We start from the raw sequence: 14,134 nt of genomic DNA on the forward strand, positions 1-14,134 counted from the left end.
CCTGGGGTGGGGGGAGGGAGACGCAGCCCGGGCTGTGCTGTGCTCAGAGGCGCCGCTCCAGGCCCCGCTGCCACCGGCTCCTGACCCCCAAAGTCTCCAACCCCGTCGAGGACCCGCCCACCCCGGGGCCGCTGGAGACACCCGGTTCCAGACCCGAGGGCCACACTCGGCCCCGTGTGCCCGGCGGGGTCAGTCTGGCCTGTCCACAGGCCGCTCGGGCTTCGGCGCCTCCCTGGCCCCGCGTCCACCCGCCCCGCCGGCCAGCGGCTGCCGTGCAGGCGCCAGGGTCTCGCCCGATGGCGCCCAGAAGCGGGCGCTGCCCCAGGCGCCGGGCAGCTCCGGCCAGCGGTCGTGGTCACCCCCGGTCACCTGGCGGCTGGGCGCACGGGTCAGGGGCGCTCGTGCGGGGTCCCTCCTGGCCCGGGGCGGCATCCGAGCCGGAGTGTCCCCCGCTCCGGCCCCGGACTGCGCCCCGCTCTGAGGTGCGGGCCGGGCCTCGGGCCGCCTCGGCCAGCAGGGACGCAGGATGGACCCGAGCCTGCGCCTGGACGGGCGTCGGATTCTCTGCCTGCCACTGCAGTGCCAACGGCGCCTCTTTCCCTCAGCCTCAGCATCCCCGTCCAGGTCCCCCCTCTCTCCTCAGAGCCTGTCCTGTTCTCCTCACCGGCGCCGGCTCCAGCCTCAGGCCGCATCCCCGCCCCCTCCCGGGCTCCTCCCCTCAGCCGCCGGGGCGGAGCCGCTCGGGCTGCCCCGCCCCCAGCCCCATAGGACCACGTCGCAACCCTGTGTCTGATTGGGCCGGGTCCGTCTGCCCAGGCGCCTGATTGGTCCAAGCCCCGCCCTGGAAGTGCGGCTCTCCATAAAAGGGCCCTGAGGCGCCAGGGCAGGAGCAGCTCGTGGTGGGGGAGCCTAGGAGGGAGGCCACGAACCCCCAACGTGGGCAGCTCCAGGAAAGGGGTTCAGGGGTTCCGGACACCGCCTGATGCCCCGGGTCCGGCCAGATCCTCCTGCGCCCGGGCCCAGCTCAGAGCCTGGACCTGCCTCAGCCTGTACCGCTGCCCACAGATGCCGGCCTCGCCCCCTTTCCTCGGGGGAGTGTCCAGGGCCCCGCCTGTCCCCTCTGTCCCCCTCAGATCCATGCACATTTCTGCAGGGAGGAGGCCGCTCCTGGGCCAAGCTGGACGGTCTGTGCATGTGGCTGTGCCTGCTGGTCCAGGGCCCCGGGTCCCCCGGGTGCAGGTTTGTTCCTCCCCCCAGGCCCGTGCGTGTGTGGGGACGTCTGGACACGGGACAGTCCTGCCCACTCCCCTCCCCACAATCTCACCCTCTCCTCACTTTGTGGGTGACGCAGGGGCAGGCCCTGTGGAGGCAGGATTTTTAGGAGAATATAGTAATATAAAATTATTGCCACACATTGGTGGGGATAATTCCAGAAATTTCATGAATACACAAAAATAAATCAGGGTACGTGGTGGTGAAAAATGTTGACATCTGTCAAGTGACCTTAAATACATCTTTAAAATGGATAAAATAACTTGACATATCTCCTCCCAGCCCTGATTAAATACTGTGACTCATTTTACAATTACACCGACAATCCCTGAGTGTGGATTTGGGGAAAAATCCCAAATTTACGTCCACAAATAGACCGATGTTAGTGCCAGAGCCATGAAGACGTCAACAGTGTCGCTGACAAGTTATTCAATTTCTACCTGACTCATCTGTTATCATGTTCAGGAGAAAAGGCATAACATTCTGAATCGAACAATAGTGTAATTTTTAATTCCCTCTGGAATGTCTTCCTCACCATCCAATTCTGTTAATTCTTGTTATTTTATTCAGCGCCCAGAACACACTGAGTGTGCTGGTGCTCATCCCAGGTGTGCAGCAGAAATTGTCACGTCTCCCATAAGTCACAATCTTCTAATATGCTCATTGTATTAAAAGTCAGTATCTTTGATAATTGCTGCAAGAGAGTGATTCTGGCGCTTCAGATATTTTGCATGAACGAGAGTCGAGGCTGCACAGAGCAGCTCACGCTGGGACAGCTGCTGGTGCATTTAAAGAACCACTGCCAGTTTGAAGAGCTTCCTTTTGTCCGTGCAGACTGCAAGGAGAGGGTGCTGCGGAGAGACCCGCGCGACCACGTGGACAAGGCCTGCAATTACTGAGAGGCCACGTGCACGCACTGCAAAAGCCAGGTCCCCAAGGTCACGCTGCAGAAACACGAGGACACCGAGTGTCCCTGCATGGTGGTGTCCTGCCCTCACAAGTGCAGCGTCCAGACGCTCCTGAAGCGCGAGTTGAGTGCACACTTGTCAGAGTGCGTCAATGCCCCCAGCACCTGTAGTTTTAAGCGCTATGGCTGCGTTTTTCAGGGGACCAACCAGCAGATCAAGGCCCATGAGGCCAGCTCTGCCGTGCAGCACGTCAACCTGCTGAAGGAGTGGAGCAGCTCCCTGGAGAAGAAGGTCTCCCTGCTGCAGAACGAGAGTGCGGAGAAGAATAAGAGCATCCAGAGCCTGCACAACCAGATCTGCAGCTTTGAGGTCGAGATCGAGAGGCAGAAGGAGACGCTGCGCAACAACGAGGCCAAAATACTTCACCTACAGCGAGTGATAGACAGCCAGGGGGAAAAGCTGAAAGAGCTGGACAAGGAGATCCGCCCCTTCCGGCAGAACTGGGAGGAAGCCGACAGCATGAAGAGCAGAGTGGAGTCCCTGCAGAACCGGGTGACCGAGCTGGAGAGCGTGGACAAGACTGCAGGGCAGGCTGCCAGGAACACAGGCCTGCTGGAGTCCCAGCTGAGCCGGCACGACCAGATGCTGAGCGTGCACGACATCTGCCTGGCCGACATGGACCTGCGCTTCCAGGTGCTGGAGACCGCCAGCTACAATGGCGTGCTCATCTGGAAGATCCGCGACTACAAGCGGTGGAAGCAGGAGGCCGTCATGAGCACGCACCTGTCGCTCTTCTTCGTCATCATGTGCGGCGAGTACGACGCACTGCTGCCCTGGCCCTTCAAGCAGAAGGTGACGCTCATGCTGATGGACCAGGGCTCCTCCCGGCGCCACCTGGGCGACGCCTTCAAGCCAGATCCCAACAGCAGCAGCTTCAAGAAGCCCACCGGGGAGATGAACATCGCCTCCGGCTGCCCAGTCTTCGTGGCCCAGACCGTGCTGGAGAACGGGACCTATATCAAAGACGACACCATTTTTATTAAAGTCATAGTGGATACTTCGGACCTGCCCGACCCCTGAGGAGCCCAGAGCGGCGCGTGCAGAAGGCAGCTCCCAGGGGCGGAGCCGGTCCCCGCCGAGGGTCCTCGCGCTCAGGGGAGGCCCGGGGGGGCGGAGGAGCGGCAGACGGTGGTCACGGGCCGGCGGAGGAGCCATGCGTGAGGTCACACCTGGCACGTCTCCTAATAGACTAGCAACACTTCACTCTGGAGAATTATTTATCCTTCCGCCAGATAAATTCTGCTGTCAGAGAAGGTTTCCATTTCCATTTTCAAAGATCTAGTTAATTAAGGTGGAAAACATAGATGCTAACCCAAAGGACCATGATTTTCTTCCTTAAATTTGAATACCAAAAAGAAAAACACACTCACTCACATCCGGGGATAGCTGGACATGGCAGCATGTTTAGTAAAAGAACAATTTATGAAATAATAATGCAATTCTGATATATTCAGTGCAATCTTGTTTTAAATGTAGTATATTGTCTATTTTTAAGGCCTCAAAAAAAGTCAGTATCTTTGAGCATCGTAAATTACAAGAGAATGTGTTTTCTCTCACCGAGCCTCACCCAGGCTGACAGGGCAGAGGGACATGATGACTTGGGCCCCGTCAGCATCAGTTGTCGTGATTTACAAAGTGAATAGTTTAACTGTGGCACATTCTCATATCTAAAATGAAGCTTGATCTGAAAACCCTCAAGTATGAGTGGATTCTCCCCTGCAAACAGCTAGGGGCAGATACCTGCAGTCTGGGGGGAAGTTCCCGCTGCCATGTTGAGTCTGTGTCCTGAGGTTGTCCCCATGGCAGGACAGAGGGCGTCCCGGCCTTTCACTCCATGGTCGGGGCTCGTTGGGAGCCTCTTAGCACTCACAGGATGTTCCACCCCATCCTGTGCCACCTCATGGACAGAACAGGGCCTCAGGGCTGGGCTATTTGAGCTCTGCAGCTGGTGTCCGTGTGTTGGACACTGTCCAAGATCCATCCATCAAGTGACTTTCCTCCAGAGGGACAAGAGCACTTCTGCAGGTCACTGTCTTAATTGGTGTCACCTTATGGCTCATCCCAGTGATCATTAGTGCCCTGAGTGTGTCAGAAGCCATTTCCTTAGTTTTTACCCCAGTGAGGACAGGACCTGGTCCCTCCTCAGGCCCATCACCCCCTGACCTCCACAGGGACTGTTGTGGCCCCATGGTCAGAGCCAGGATGAGCCCAGCTACAGGGAGCAGGAAAGTCGCTGCCACCCACGAGCACCTCCTGGGCCTGGCAGGTGTTGGGTGATGTGCTGCGGGTGGGAGGGGCCAAGTGGGGGACAGGGAGAGCAGGACAATGAGCAGACACCCCGAACTGGGAGGAGACGGGGCAGAGGCTTGATGCCCTGAAGTGCGAGTGTTGGCGCCGCAGCTACTCTCCCTGTCCTGATGCTCCCGCCGGCCCCTCTAGTGCCTGAGAGTCTGACTTGCTACTGACCTCGCATGAACATCGCCTTCACGTGGACAGTCCTGCCCGCCTGGCATGGGGTGGACACGACTGGGTTAGGGTCCCCTGGGGGGCGGGTGTCTGGCTCTGCCTGTGCCACCCAACTCTGGGGATCCCCGTGTGTGCCATTTAGGGGGACAGACGCCATGCCACGTCTGCCCGCTCATGTGCCCACATGTCCCCCAGCCTTGGCCTTGCAGATGACACATGCCTACCCCTGGGGGATCCTGCCTCTGGGCACTGTGACCACTGATGCTCTGGATGTCCTAGACCACCCGGGAGTCAACACTCACTTCTTCCTGCTCTGCCTGCGTGGTAGGGGCAGGCGGGGTCAGCACTGGGCGGGGAGTCCTTTAGGCCTCAGGGAGAAGGTTGTGGGGGCTTGAGGGACTGGGGTGCTGCTCACGCGGGTTGTGGGGGATCCCACGTACTCACATAAACTCTTCTGGTTGAAACACCTCAGCCCATGAAGAGAATGGTCAGTCCTTCCTGCTCACCCTGGCTGAGAAAGCTTCTCAGCCCAGGAACACATCCCACATTTAATCTCTCCAGACACAGATTCGAGTCTGTCCACTGTGTGGACCCCAGTGTCCAGCACCCGCTGAGGGAAGGGTATATGGTGGAAAGTGTGGGCTGAGTGTGAGGAGCTGGCGTGTCATCACCGGCAGCTCTCAGAGGTCCCAGGAAGCAGCAGAACCGGGTCTGCCCAGCTTATTAGACCTTAGAACTGAATAATGACACGTTCACGCCCTGGACTCTGCTGGCCCCTCAGGATGAACCCATCCTGGGACAGGAACAAACACATCCATGTGGGGGTCAGGATGTGCCAGCTAGCTCGGAGCAGGGTCTGGACCTGAATCCACCTGCCCGCGACTCTGCAGGCACTGGGTGTCCTCCCTAGAGAGTGTCCGCCTAGGCCTGGCCATTGTCTGGACTGGGGTGCTGCTCCCTGTTGTGATGGGGACACACGTGTGTGGATGGACCCTTGCCCTTGTCAGGAGTGTGGGGTGCACGTGGCTTCTCCCCGCATAGGGCCTGTGCTCAAGCGGTTTCTGAGGCCCAGGAGTGCTCTAATGTGGAGGGGCAGCTTGTTTATTACCCATGGGGTTCCCTGTCCTTGAATTGTGGAGGCAGGAGGGTGTTCACATGGGTGTTCCGTGGAGTGTGCATGGGGCACTGCACACATAGAGGGGCAGAAATGGAACCCCAAAACAAGACGGCAAAGACATGACAAATGGCGATTATTACAATGACCCCACATTGCTCCACTTGGGAGGTCAAATCCTCTTCTCAACAGAGTCTAGAGGCTTCACTCAAAGCCAAGACAGAAAGTGTGTAAAGGCTGTGGCCTGAGAGTGATGGAGGCCCAGGAGGGAGACACCTGTCATTAGGGTCGTTCATGGAAAGATGAGCAACTTGGGGGACTTCCCCACACAGATTCTACTCTGAAATCTCAATGGACTCGGTCTGGTCATTAACATGCATGTTATAAGAGAAATATTGTCTGGCCTGAGTCTGTTATGATCCATCAGGCGTATTTGGAGACACCGTGTCCCGCAGCAGAGAGGACACGTGAGGGAGGAGCCTCCCCCAGCTCATGTTCTCAGGGTGGGTGAGCAGCCGTGAGGCCCCGGGTTTACAGCACAGAAGCTGCTGGAAAATAAAAGTTACAAGTATTGCCTGCTTTACTTTTCATAATATAAAAAGTGACATAATTGCAAACATACCAGAAAGTGGGGAAGATGACCTGGTGCAGGACATCAACACCAACCTTGTGAACCCCTCACATGCGGACTCCTAAAAATAAACACAAGAGCAACAAGTGTATTAAAAATTATAAAACTTAATTGACAAAACATAGTTCTTCAAAAATAGTTCACATTTTTTTAAAAACATGCTTATAATGGACTCTAATCAAAGCAGAACAACAACAACATGTAAATGACCATGAAATAGAGGTTTCAATCATAGACTCCGATTCTTTTCTATTTTTAGTAATTTTTTATATATTTTTACATCATTCTTCATTTTTTGCACAATGTATGCTTTCTCATCTCAGGTGTAGTCCCTGTGAGATCCCAGCACCCACTCAACTGCGAGCATCACTGCCGTCCCCTGTGCCCTTCCCACCCAGTTTGATCCTGCTCCCTTGTCCCCATTGTAGTGAGTCTGGTTTATAGTCGCCTGTTGGTGTTGATTTTTACTTTATTATAATTACTTTTTTTTTCCTGTTCTCTTATTTGGATCCTCTACGTTCCTACTATGAGTGAGACCATCTGATATTTTTCTTTTTCTGTCTGGCTTATTTCAATGAGCATGATCCCTTCCAGCTCCATCCGTGTTGCTGTGAATGGCATTAGTTTATCTTTTTGATTGCTGAGTAATATTCCATTATGTGTATAGACCACAACTTCTTGATCCAGTCATTGATGAGGGGGCATCCGATGTGGAGAAAAACGAACTCTCCTGCACTGCTGGTGGGAGTGCAAACTGATCCAACCACTATGGAGAGCTGTGTGGAGATTCCTCAAACTGATAAAAATGGAGCTTCCATATGATCCAGCAATCCCACTCCTAGGGATCTACCGAAAGGACAAAAACACATTAATAATTCAAAAGTATGCCTGTACCGCTAGTTTATTGCAGCACTGTTTACAATAGGTAGGCTACGGAAACAACCCAGATTCAGATTAAGAAACTCCCTCCCATCTGTGTGGTATTCATTTCAAGTGCAATTCCTACTTGACTTTTGAATAGAAGAATGAATTTCTCTTGGAGGATGTTGCCCCATTACGAATCGTGAGGGTTGGGGGGCCCCGCAATCTGTCTCCCCTTCCCTTCCCTCCACAAGGCGGGGTCCTCAGTGGAGACACACACAGGGGCTGTGGGTACTGAGTGCCCAGAACTGGGGTCCCGTGACTGTGTACTCCCAAGGACAATCCCCTTTACAACTGCTTGATTTCAAGTAAATGTTGGAAGATGAGTGAGTTCTAGAACACTCATTCATATACCAGCCATAATATTTAAAAAAACTAGGATTCATATATTGAATGTCAAACAGATATGCATTTTCAAAAATGGCTGCATTATTTCAGGAAATATATTTTTTAAAGATTTATTTATTTGTTTACACAAGCACTGGGTACAGTCAGAAGTGCGGGAGGGTGAGAGAATTCAACAGCCCCAGAGCAGGGAGCAGATCAGGCAGACTGAGAAAATACACTGCTGAGGGGAGCAGCGGGTGCAGCAGGAGAGGTCTGCATGCCATGTGGAACCCTCGCCTGCGACCGGGATCGAACTAGCACTGCAGTGACTGTAGGCAGCTTCGCAAATCAGTGTTCAACCGTTGTGCCACCTGGGAGGCCCAGGAAATATATTTTTGAAGAATAGAAAAATGTTAAAATTTGTCAAAGGTAATCTGTAATGAAAAGTCTTATTTACTTTAAAATGGTGATGGTAATAGTTAGAGGAAAATCTAAATAACTTCTGGATTCCTGAATGTAGATGGTGTAATTAATTTAGGAAAACAGTGATATCTCACAAGCTGATGTACTGGCCCTTCATCAGTCTCCCCACAGCTGACTTCATGGCTTGGTTCCTCAAGACTCTATATGAAGGCATTAAATGTGGGGGACACCACCATGTAGAACATAGAAATGACCAGGTCATATACAGACAGGGTCACTGAGGCCAGCTTCAGATAAGCAAAGCATCCAGTGGAGATAAACAGCACCAAAACCAGCAGGTGGGGAAGGCAGGTGGAGTAGACTTTGTCCTTACCTTCTGTGGATGGGATCTTCCTGACAGCAGAGAAGATGTGGACATAGGAAATGACAATGAAAATAAAATAACACATACCCAAAACCACACTAATGAGAATGGAGAAAAGTTTGTTCATCAAATTTCCTGAGCAGGAAATAGCCAATAACTGGGGGATGTCACAGAAGAACTGGTGGACGATGTTGGACCCACAGTAGGACAAGGAGAAGGTTCCAGCTGTGAGGATCACAGCATGGAGTCCCCCCACCCAGCCAGGACACAGCTGTCAGCTGCACACACCTGTCCCTGCTCATGAGGACGTCATAGTGCAGGGGGTGGCAGATGTCAGCATAGCGGTCAAGGCTCATCACTATTGAAAGGGTCATCTCTGCACCTGCCGAAAAAATCATCATGAAGAGCTGAATGACACAACCCGGGAAGGAGATGGAGTTGCTGTGCCTCAGAGAGTTGGCAATGGACTTGAGGACCATGGCTGAGATGAGGCAGAGGTCCAGGAAATACAGACCCCCATAGGAAGAAGTACATGGGGTTGTGGAGGTGCCGGTCCACATTGGAGATGAGGACGATGAGCCCATTCCCCAGTAGGGCACACAGGTTGACCAGGGAGAAGAGCAGTGGGTGCAGAAAGCCCATGGTCCCCTGGGTGGGGAACCCGAGGAGGATGAATTCTGCCACTGCTGTGAGATTGGTCACCCCTGGAGCCGTCATCTGTATAGAAGAGGAAAGAGCAGCAAAATCTTAATTCTTCCAATATTGAAATTAGAATGGGTTATCAATATAAGATAATAACTGAATCTGTTTTCTATATAATTATTCCTTCCAGTTCTATGGACACTAATATCATCTATGTCTGCTGTTTCATTCAACCCATTTATTACCACCTCATGTGAATGTCATTATTACATTCTCCACATAAGTCTTGAAAATTGATGAAAACTGAAAATTTTATCTGTCCCCTACAAAACTTGAACAAATTAGAATCTCATATTTGTCAAAAATCTCAACAGAGCTCCCACGCTACACTCCTCGCTCCAGTTGCTCTGCTCCTGCCTCCTGCCCAGGCCCCAGCGTCTCCACCCAGCACACCTCCCAGAGGTTTTCCAGGGCACATTCCCAGAGGACACGTGACCATGCCCAGCCCCTCCCCACCCTGGAGAGCCTGTCCCTGCTCCTCCAGCACAGCCCTGGTCTGGGGAGGCCCCACAGGGACGGGTGTGAAGGGAGATGGGGTGTGCACGTCCCTGTTTTCCTGCTCACCAGGACCCGACACTGTCTTATAACTGAATGATCTGGGATCAGCGTTCCCGTGTGGCGTGTACTGATGCCTCCTCTGTCAGATTCCTGCACCTGTGGCCTCCCTGCTGCCTCCTGGTCCGTCCCCTCGTTTCCTCATCTCCCTGCCCCTGACTCCGCACATCTGAGGACCCAGAGACCAAGTTTCCCGCAGAATCTCATCCTGGGTGATGCCCACACATCCCACCTGCAGGATGGGCTCGTCCACCCCGGGTCCCTCCCAGCCCCTCTGTCCCCCTCAGACTCATGCACATTTGTGCAGGGAGGAGGCCGCTCCAGAGCTGAGCCGGACGGTCTGTGCGTGTGGCTGTCCCTGCCGGTCCCAGGGCCCTGGGTCCCGGGTGCATGTTTGGTCACCCCTGAAGCCATCACTGCATGAAAGTCTAGAGGAATAAAACTCCAGGACCATCTGACAGTGTCTGACCCACGGTGTCTCTCTGCAGGTGACCAGCACTTTCCTTCCCCACTAACCTCTTTCTGTGCTCTGTGCAGCATCTCCCCCGCAGGGATCTCTGCTCCTGCTCTGCTTGGCCTCTCCAGCTTCAGTGACCCACAGGTGCCGCCACTGTCCATGCCACCTGTGGGAGATGCCGATGGGCAGAGAATTCAACTGACCTCATCCCCTTAAGCAGTCTCCTCCCATCTCACCACGTCCCATGCAAGGGCACCCCTGAAACCCTGACCACAGCCCCTCTACTGCCGTCCCCAGGCCCCAGTCAGCACACATCCCAAGAGGGAGACCCCCACCAGCCTCATGAATATGAATGGTCAAGGACGTGGAGTCTCAGCTCCCAGTCCTCGCAAATTAGCCTGTGGAGTCTCAGTTCCCAGTCCTCGCAAAACACTGTCCAGTTGCAGCTCCAGGCGCACATTTTGGGACCAAGTGGACAGTGATGGCCCCGAGATTCTTCTTGGTCGGCACCCATGTCCCTCATCACGGCAGCGGGTGGGGTGTCCCCGCCCTGTGTCTCCATCTGAGGACCGTCTGGCCCTCATCTCTGCTCGTATGTGCTGAGAGGGTGACCTCCCGTCCTGCCCTCCCGGTCATTGTCCTGTCCCTCCCCCACCTCAGGAACGGAGGTGGATTCTCCTGCAGCTAATTCCCATGGTCACAGCTGCTGTCCCTCCTGCAGGATGGGCTCGTCTACCCCCGGGTCCCTCCCGGGCCCTCTGTTCCCCTCAGACTCCTGCACATCTGTGCAGGGAGGAGGCCGCACTGGGGATGAGCTGGACGGTCTGTGCATGTGGCTGTCGCTGCTGGTCCCAGGGCCCCGGGTCCCCTGGGTACAGGTTTGTTCCTCCCCCCAGGCCCGTGCATGAGTGGGGACGTCTGGACACGGGGCAGCCCTGCCTGCACTGCTCCTCGTCTCATTCCACTTAAAGCAGGAATTTTGGGAGCATGTAGTAACATAAAACAATTGCAACATATTGTTAGGAATAATGCCAAATAATTTAATGAAAATAAGGATATAAATCGGGATACATGTTGGTCAAGAATTTTGACATCTGGGCCTCCCTGGTGGCGCAGCGGTTGAGCGCTGGGTTGCGAGGCTGCCCTCAGCCTCTGCAGCGCCGCTTCGATCCCCGGCTTCTCCCTGGCCACCGGAGGAGGGTCCCACATGGCGCGCAGACCTCTCCTGCTGCCCGCTGCTCCCCTCAGCAGTGTACTTCAGTCCTTCTGCCTGCTCTGCTCCCCGCTCTGGCTCTGGTGAATTCTCTCACCCTCCCACGCTTCTGACTGTACCCAGTGCTTGTATAAATAAATAAATAAATAAATGTTAAAAAAAAAGAATTTTGACATCTGTTTAGTGTTTTGTATACAAATTTAAAATGAAGTTTTTTGACATCTATCTTCTCCTGACCCTGTTTAAATACTAACTTTGTTTTACAAAATCGCTAACAATCCCTGAGTGAGGGAGTTGGTGAAAAATCCCAAATTCACGTCCATAAATAGTCACACGTCCCTGCCAGCCTCACGTTCATGTCAGGGCCATGAAGTGGTCAACCTGGTGCTGTAAGAGTTATTGATTTTCTACTTGACTGTTCTCTGTCATACTATTTAGGATGAAAGGCATAACGTTCTGAATTTAACAATATGTAATTTTAATTTCCTCTGGATTTTCTTTGTTTTAATTTTTATTTATACAAGAACCCGGGTACAGGCCAGAGGTGCAGGGGTTAGAGGATTCCCCAGAGACAGAGTGGGGAGAAGAACAGGCAGAAGGACTGAAACATACTGCTGAGGGGAGCAGCGGGGAGACAGGGGGGTCTGCTGCGCCTCCTCTGGAATTTCTTTGCTACAATCTAATCTCATTAATTGTTGTGATTTTGTTCAGTACAAAAACATACTCAGTGTCCTGAATGCTAAAATCCAGGTATGAAGCAAAAACCGTCACATCTCCCCAAAATCAAAATCATCTAATGTGATCAATGTATTAAAAGTCAATATCTTTGATCATCTTAATATATATATATATATTTTTTTTTTTCTGTCATTGAGTCTCTCCCCAGGCTGATAAGGCAGTGGGACATTGAGTGACTTGTGCTCATTTAGAATTTGTTAGCTTGTATTAATTTTAAAACAAGTGGTTTAATGACAGAGCTTTCTCAAGTCTAAAAATGAGGCTTGACATCTAAAATATTTCAAGTGTGAGTGGATTCTCCCGTGCAAACATCTGGGGCAGATAACTGCAGTATGGTGGGAACGATCCCACTGCCGTGTCCTGTCTCTCCCCTGAGGTTGTCCCCATGGCAGGACAGAGGGCGTCCTGGCCTCTCACTCCATTGTCGGGGCTCGGGGGAGCCTCTGAGCCCTCACAGGATGTCCCACCCCATCCTGCACCGCCTCATGGAAAGAGTAGGGCCTCAGGGCTGGGCTATTGGAGCTCTGGAGCTGGTGTCCATGTGTTGGACACTGTCCAGATTCCAGCCCTCAGGGACCTTCCTCCCGAGGGACAAGTGCTTTTTTTCAGGTCACTGTCTTAATTGTGTCATCCTGTGGCACATCCCAGTGATCTTTAATGCCCTGAGTGTGTCAGAGGCGATTTCCTTAGTTTTTACCCCTGTGTGGCCAGGACCGTGGTTCCTCCTCCGGCCCCAGCACCTCATCTGACCGCTGCGGGGACCGGGGGCTCCTGTCATCAGAGCCAGGATGAGCCCCGTCCACAGGGAGCAGGAAAGTTGCCGCCACCCTCGTGCGCCCTCCTGGACCTGGTATGTGGGCGGAGGCACTGGCGGGGGTGGGAGGGCAGCGTGGGGGACAGGCTGAGCAGGACAACAAGCAAACACCAGGACCTGGATGAGACAGGGCAGAAGTCGGATCCCTGAAGTGCGAGTTGTTGGTGCTGCAACAAGATCCCCGTCCTGACGCTCCTGCCGGCCCCTCCAGTGCCTGAGTGTCTGACTTGCTGCTGACCTCACGTGCAGGTTGCCTTCATGTGGACAATCCTGCCTGGGGCGTGGGGTGGACACAGCCAGGCTGGGGTGCCTTGGGGGGCTGAGGGTGCGGGCGGCCGGGAGGGAGGGCGTGGTCCGTGTCTGCCTCTGCTGCCCAAGCCCGGGCCAGCAGCCGGGGGGACCCATGGGCAGCCGTGTGGAGGGAGGACAGGGCTCAGTGGCACTGAGGCACGCAGGGGGCAAGGAGCCTCCTCCAGACAAGCGGCCGGAAGGAATCTCTCTCTGGCATTGTCGCCAACCGGACAGTGGTCAGCGCAGAGCTGGCCGCCCTGGGGTAGTTGCATGGACCGTGAGGCCGGGCGTGGAGGGACACGGAGTGACCAAATCCATGTCCTCCTCTAACAGGAGTGACCCCTTCATGTGCGGTCCCGTCTGGGACTGTGGGACGAGAGGACACACAGGACAGTCCCTGAACCTCCCCGAAGCATGTTCACCTTTGACTGAAATGTGAATATTTGTGTCCTAAGGGCTCTGCAAGGTGGAAGCGGCCCCGAGGGCAGGAGGGATGGGGTCAGGGGTGTCCACTTGGAGCCCGGGGATGGCCGAGACCTGGGTGAGGGACATGCACTGCCCGGCGGGGATGGGCCGTGGCCTCAGAGGCGAGGGTGCCTGGCGCTTTTCCCAACTCCGGGGATCCCCGTGGGCGTGTTTAGGAGGACACACTGTGGCCCCGTGTCCATCCCCCTTGGCCTCGAGGACGACCCATGCCCCGTCCCTGGGGGATCCGGCCTGTGGCCATTGTGACCCCTAATGCTCTGGGACTCTGAGACCCCAGGGAGATGACACCCCCTTTGTCCTGCTTCTCATGGTTGCCGGGGAAGTTGCCGTCATCACCTCAGGCAGGGTGTCCTTTAGGGGCTCAGCGAGAAGGTAGTTGGGCGATGGAGGAG

At 54.3% G+C, this 14,134-nt stretch overlaps 1 protein-coding gene across 1 annotated transcript; it reads left to right on the top strand.

The window, feature by feature from the left end:
• Nucleotides 1-1,928: 1,928 nt before the first annotated feature.
• LOC311175145 (TNF receptor-associated factor 3-like) lies at nucleotides 1,929-3,260 on the top strand (the record flags this gene model as incomplete). Its single annotated transcript, XM_084240077.1, is given in 2 exon segments — nucleotides 1,929-2,168; nucleotides 2,172-3,260. Coding segments are annotated over 2 exon segments (1,329 nt in total).
• Nucleotides 3,261-14,134: the final 10,874 nt, after the last annotated feature.

Source organism: Talpa europaea (genome assembly GCF_964194135.1).
Source record: "Talpa europaea genome assembly, chromosome: 8".
In the NCBI taxonomy this organism is placed as follows: Eukaryota; Metazoa; Chordata; class Mammalia; order Eulipotyphla; family Talpidae; genus Talpa; species Talpa europaea.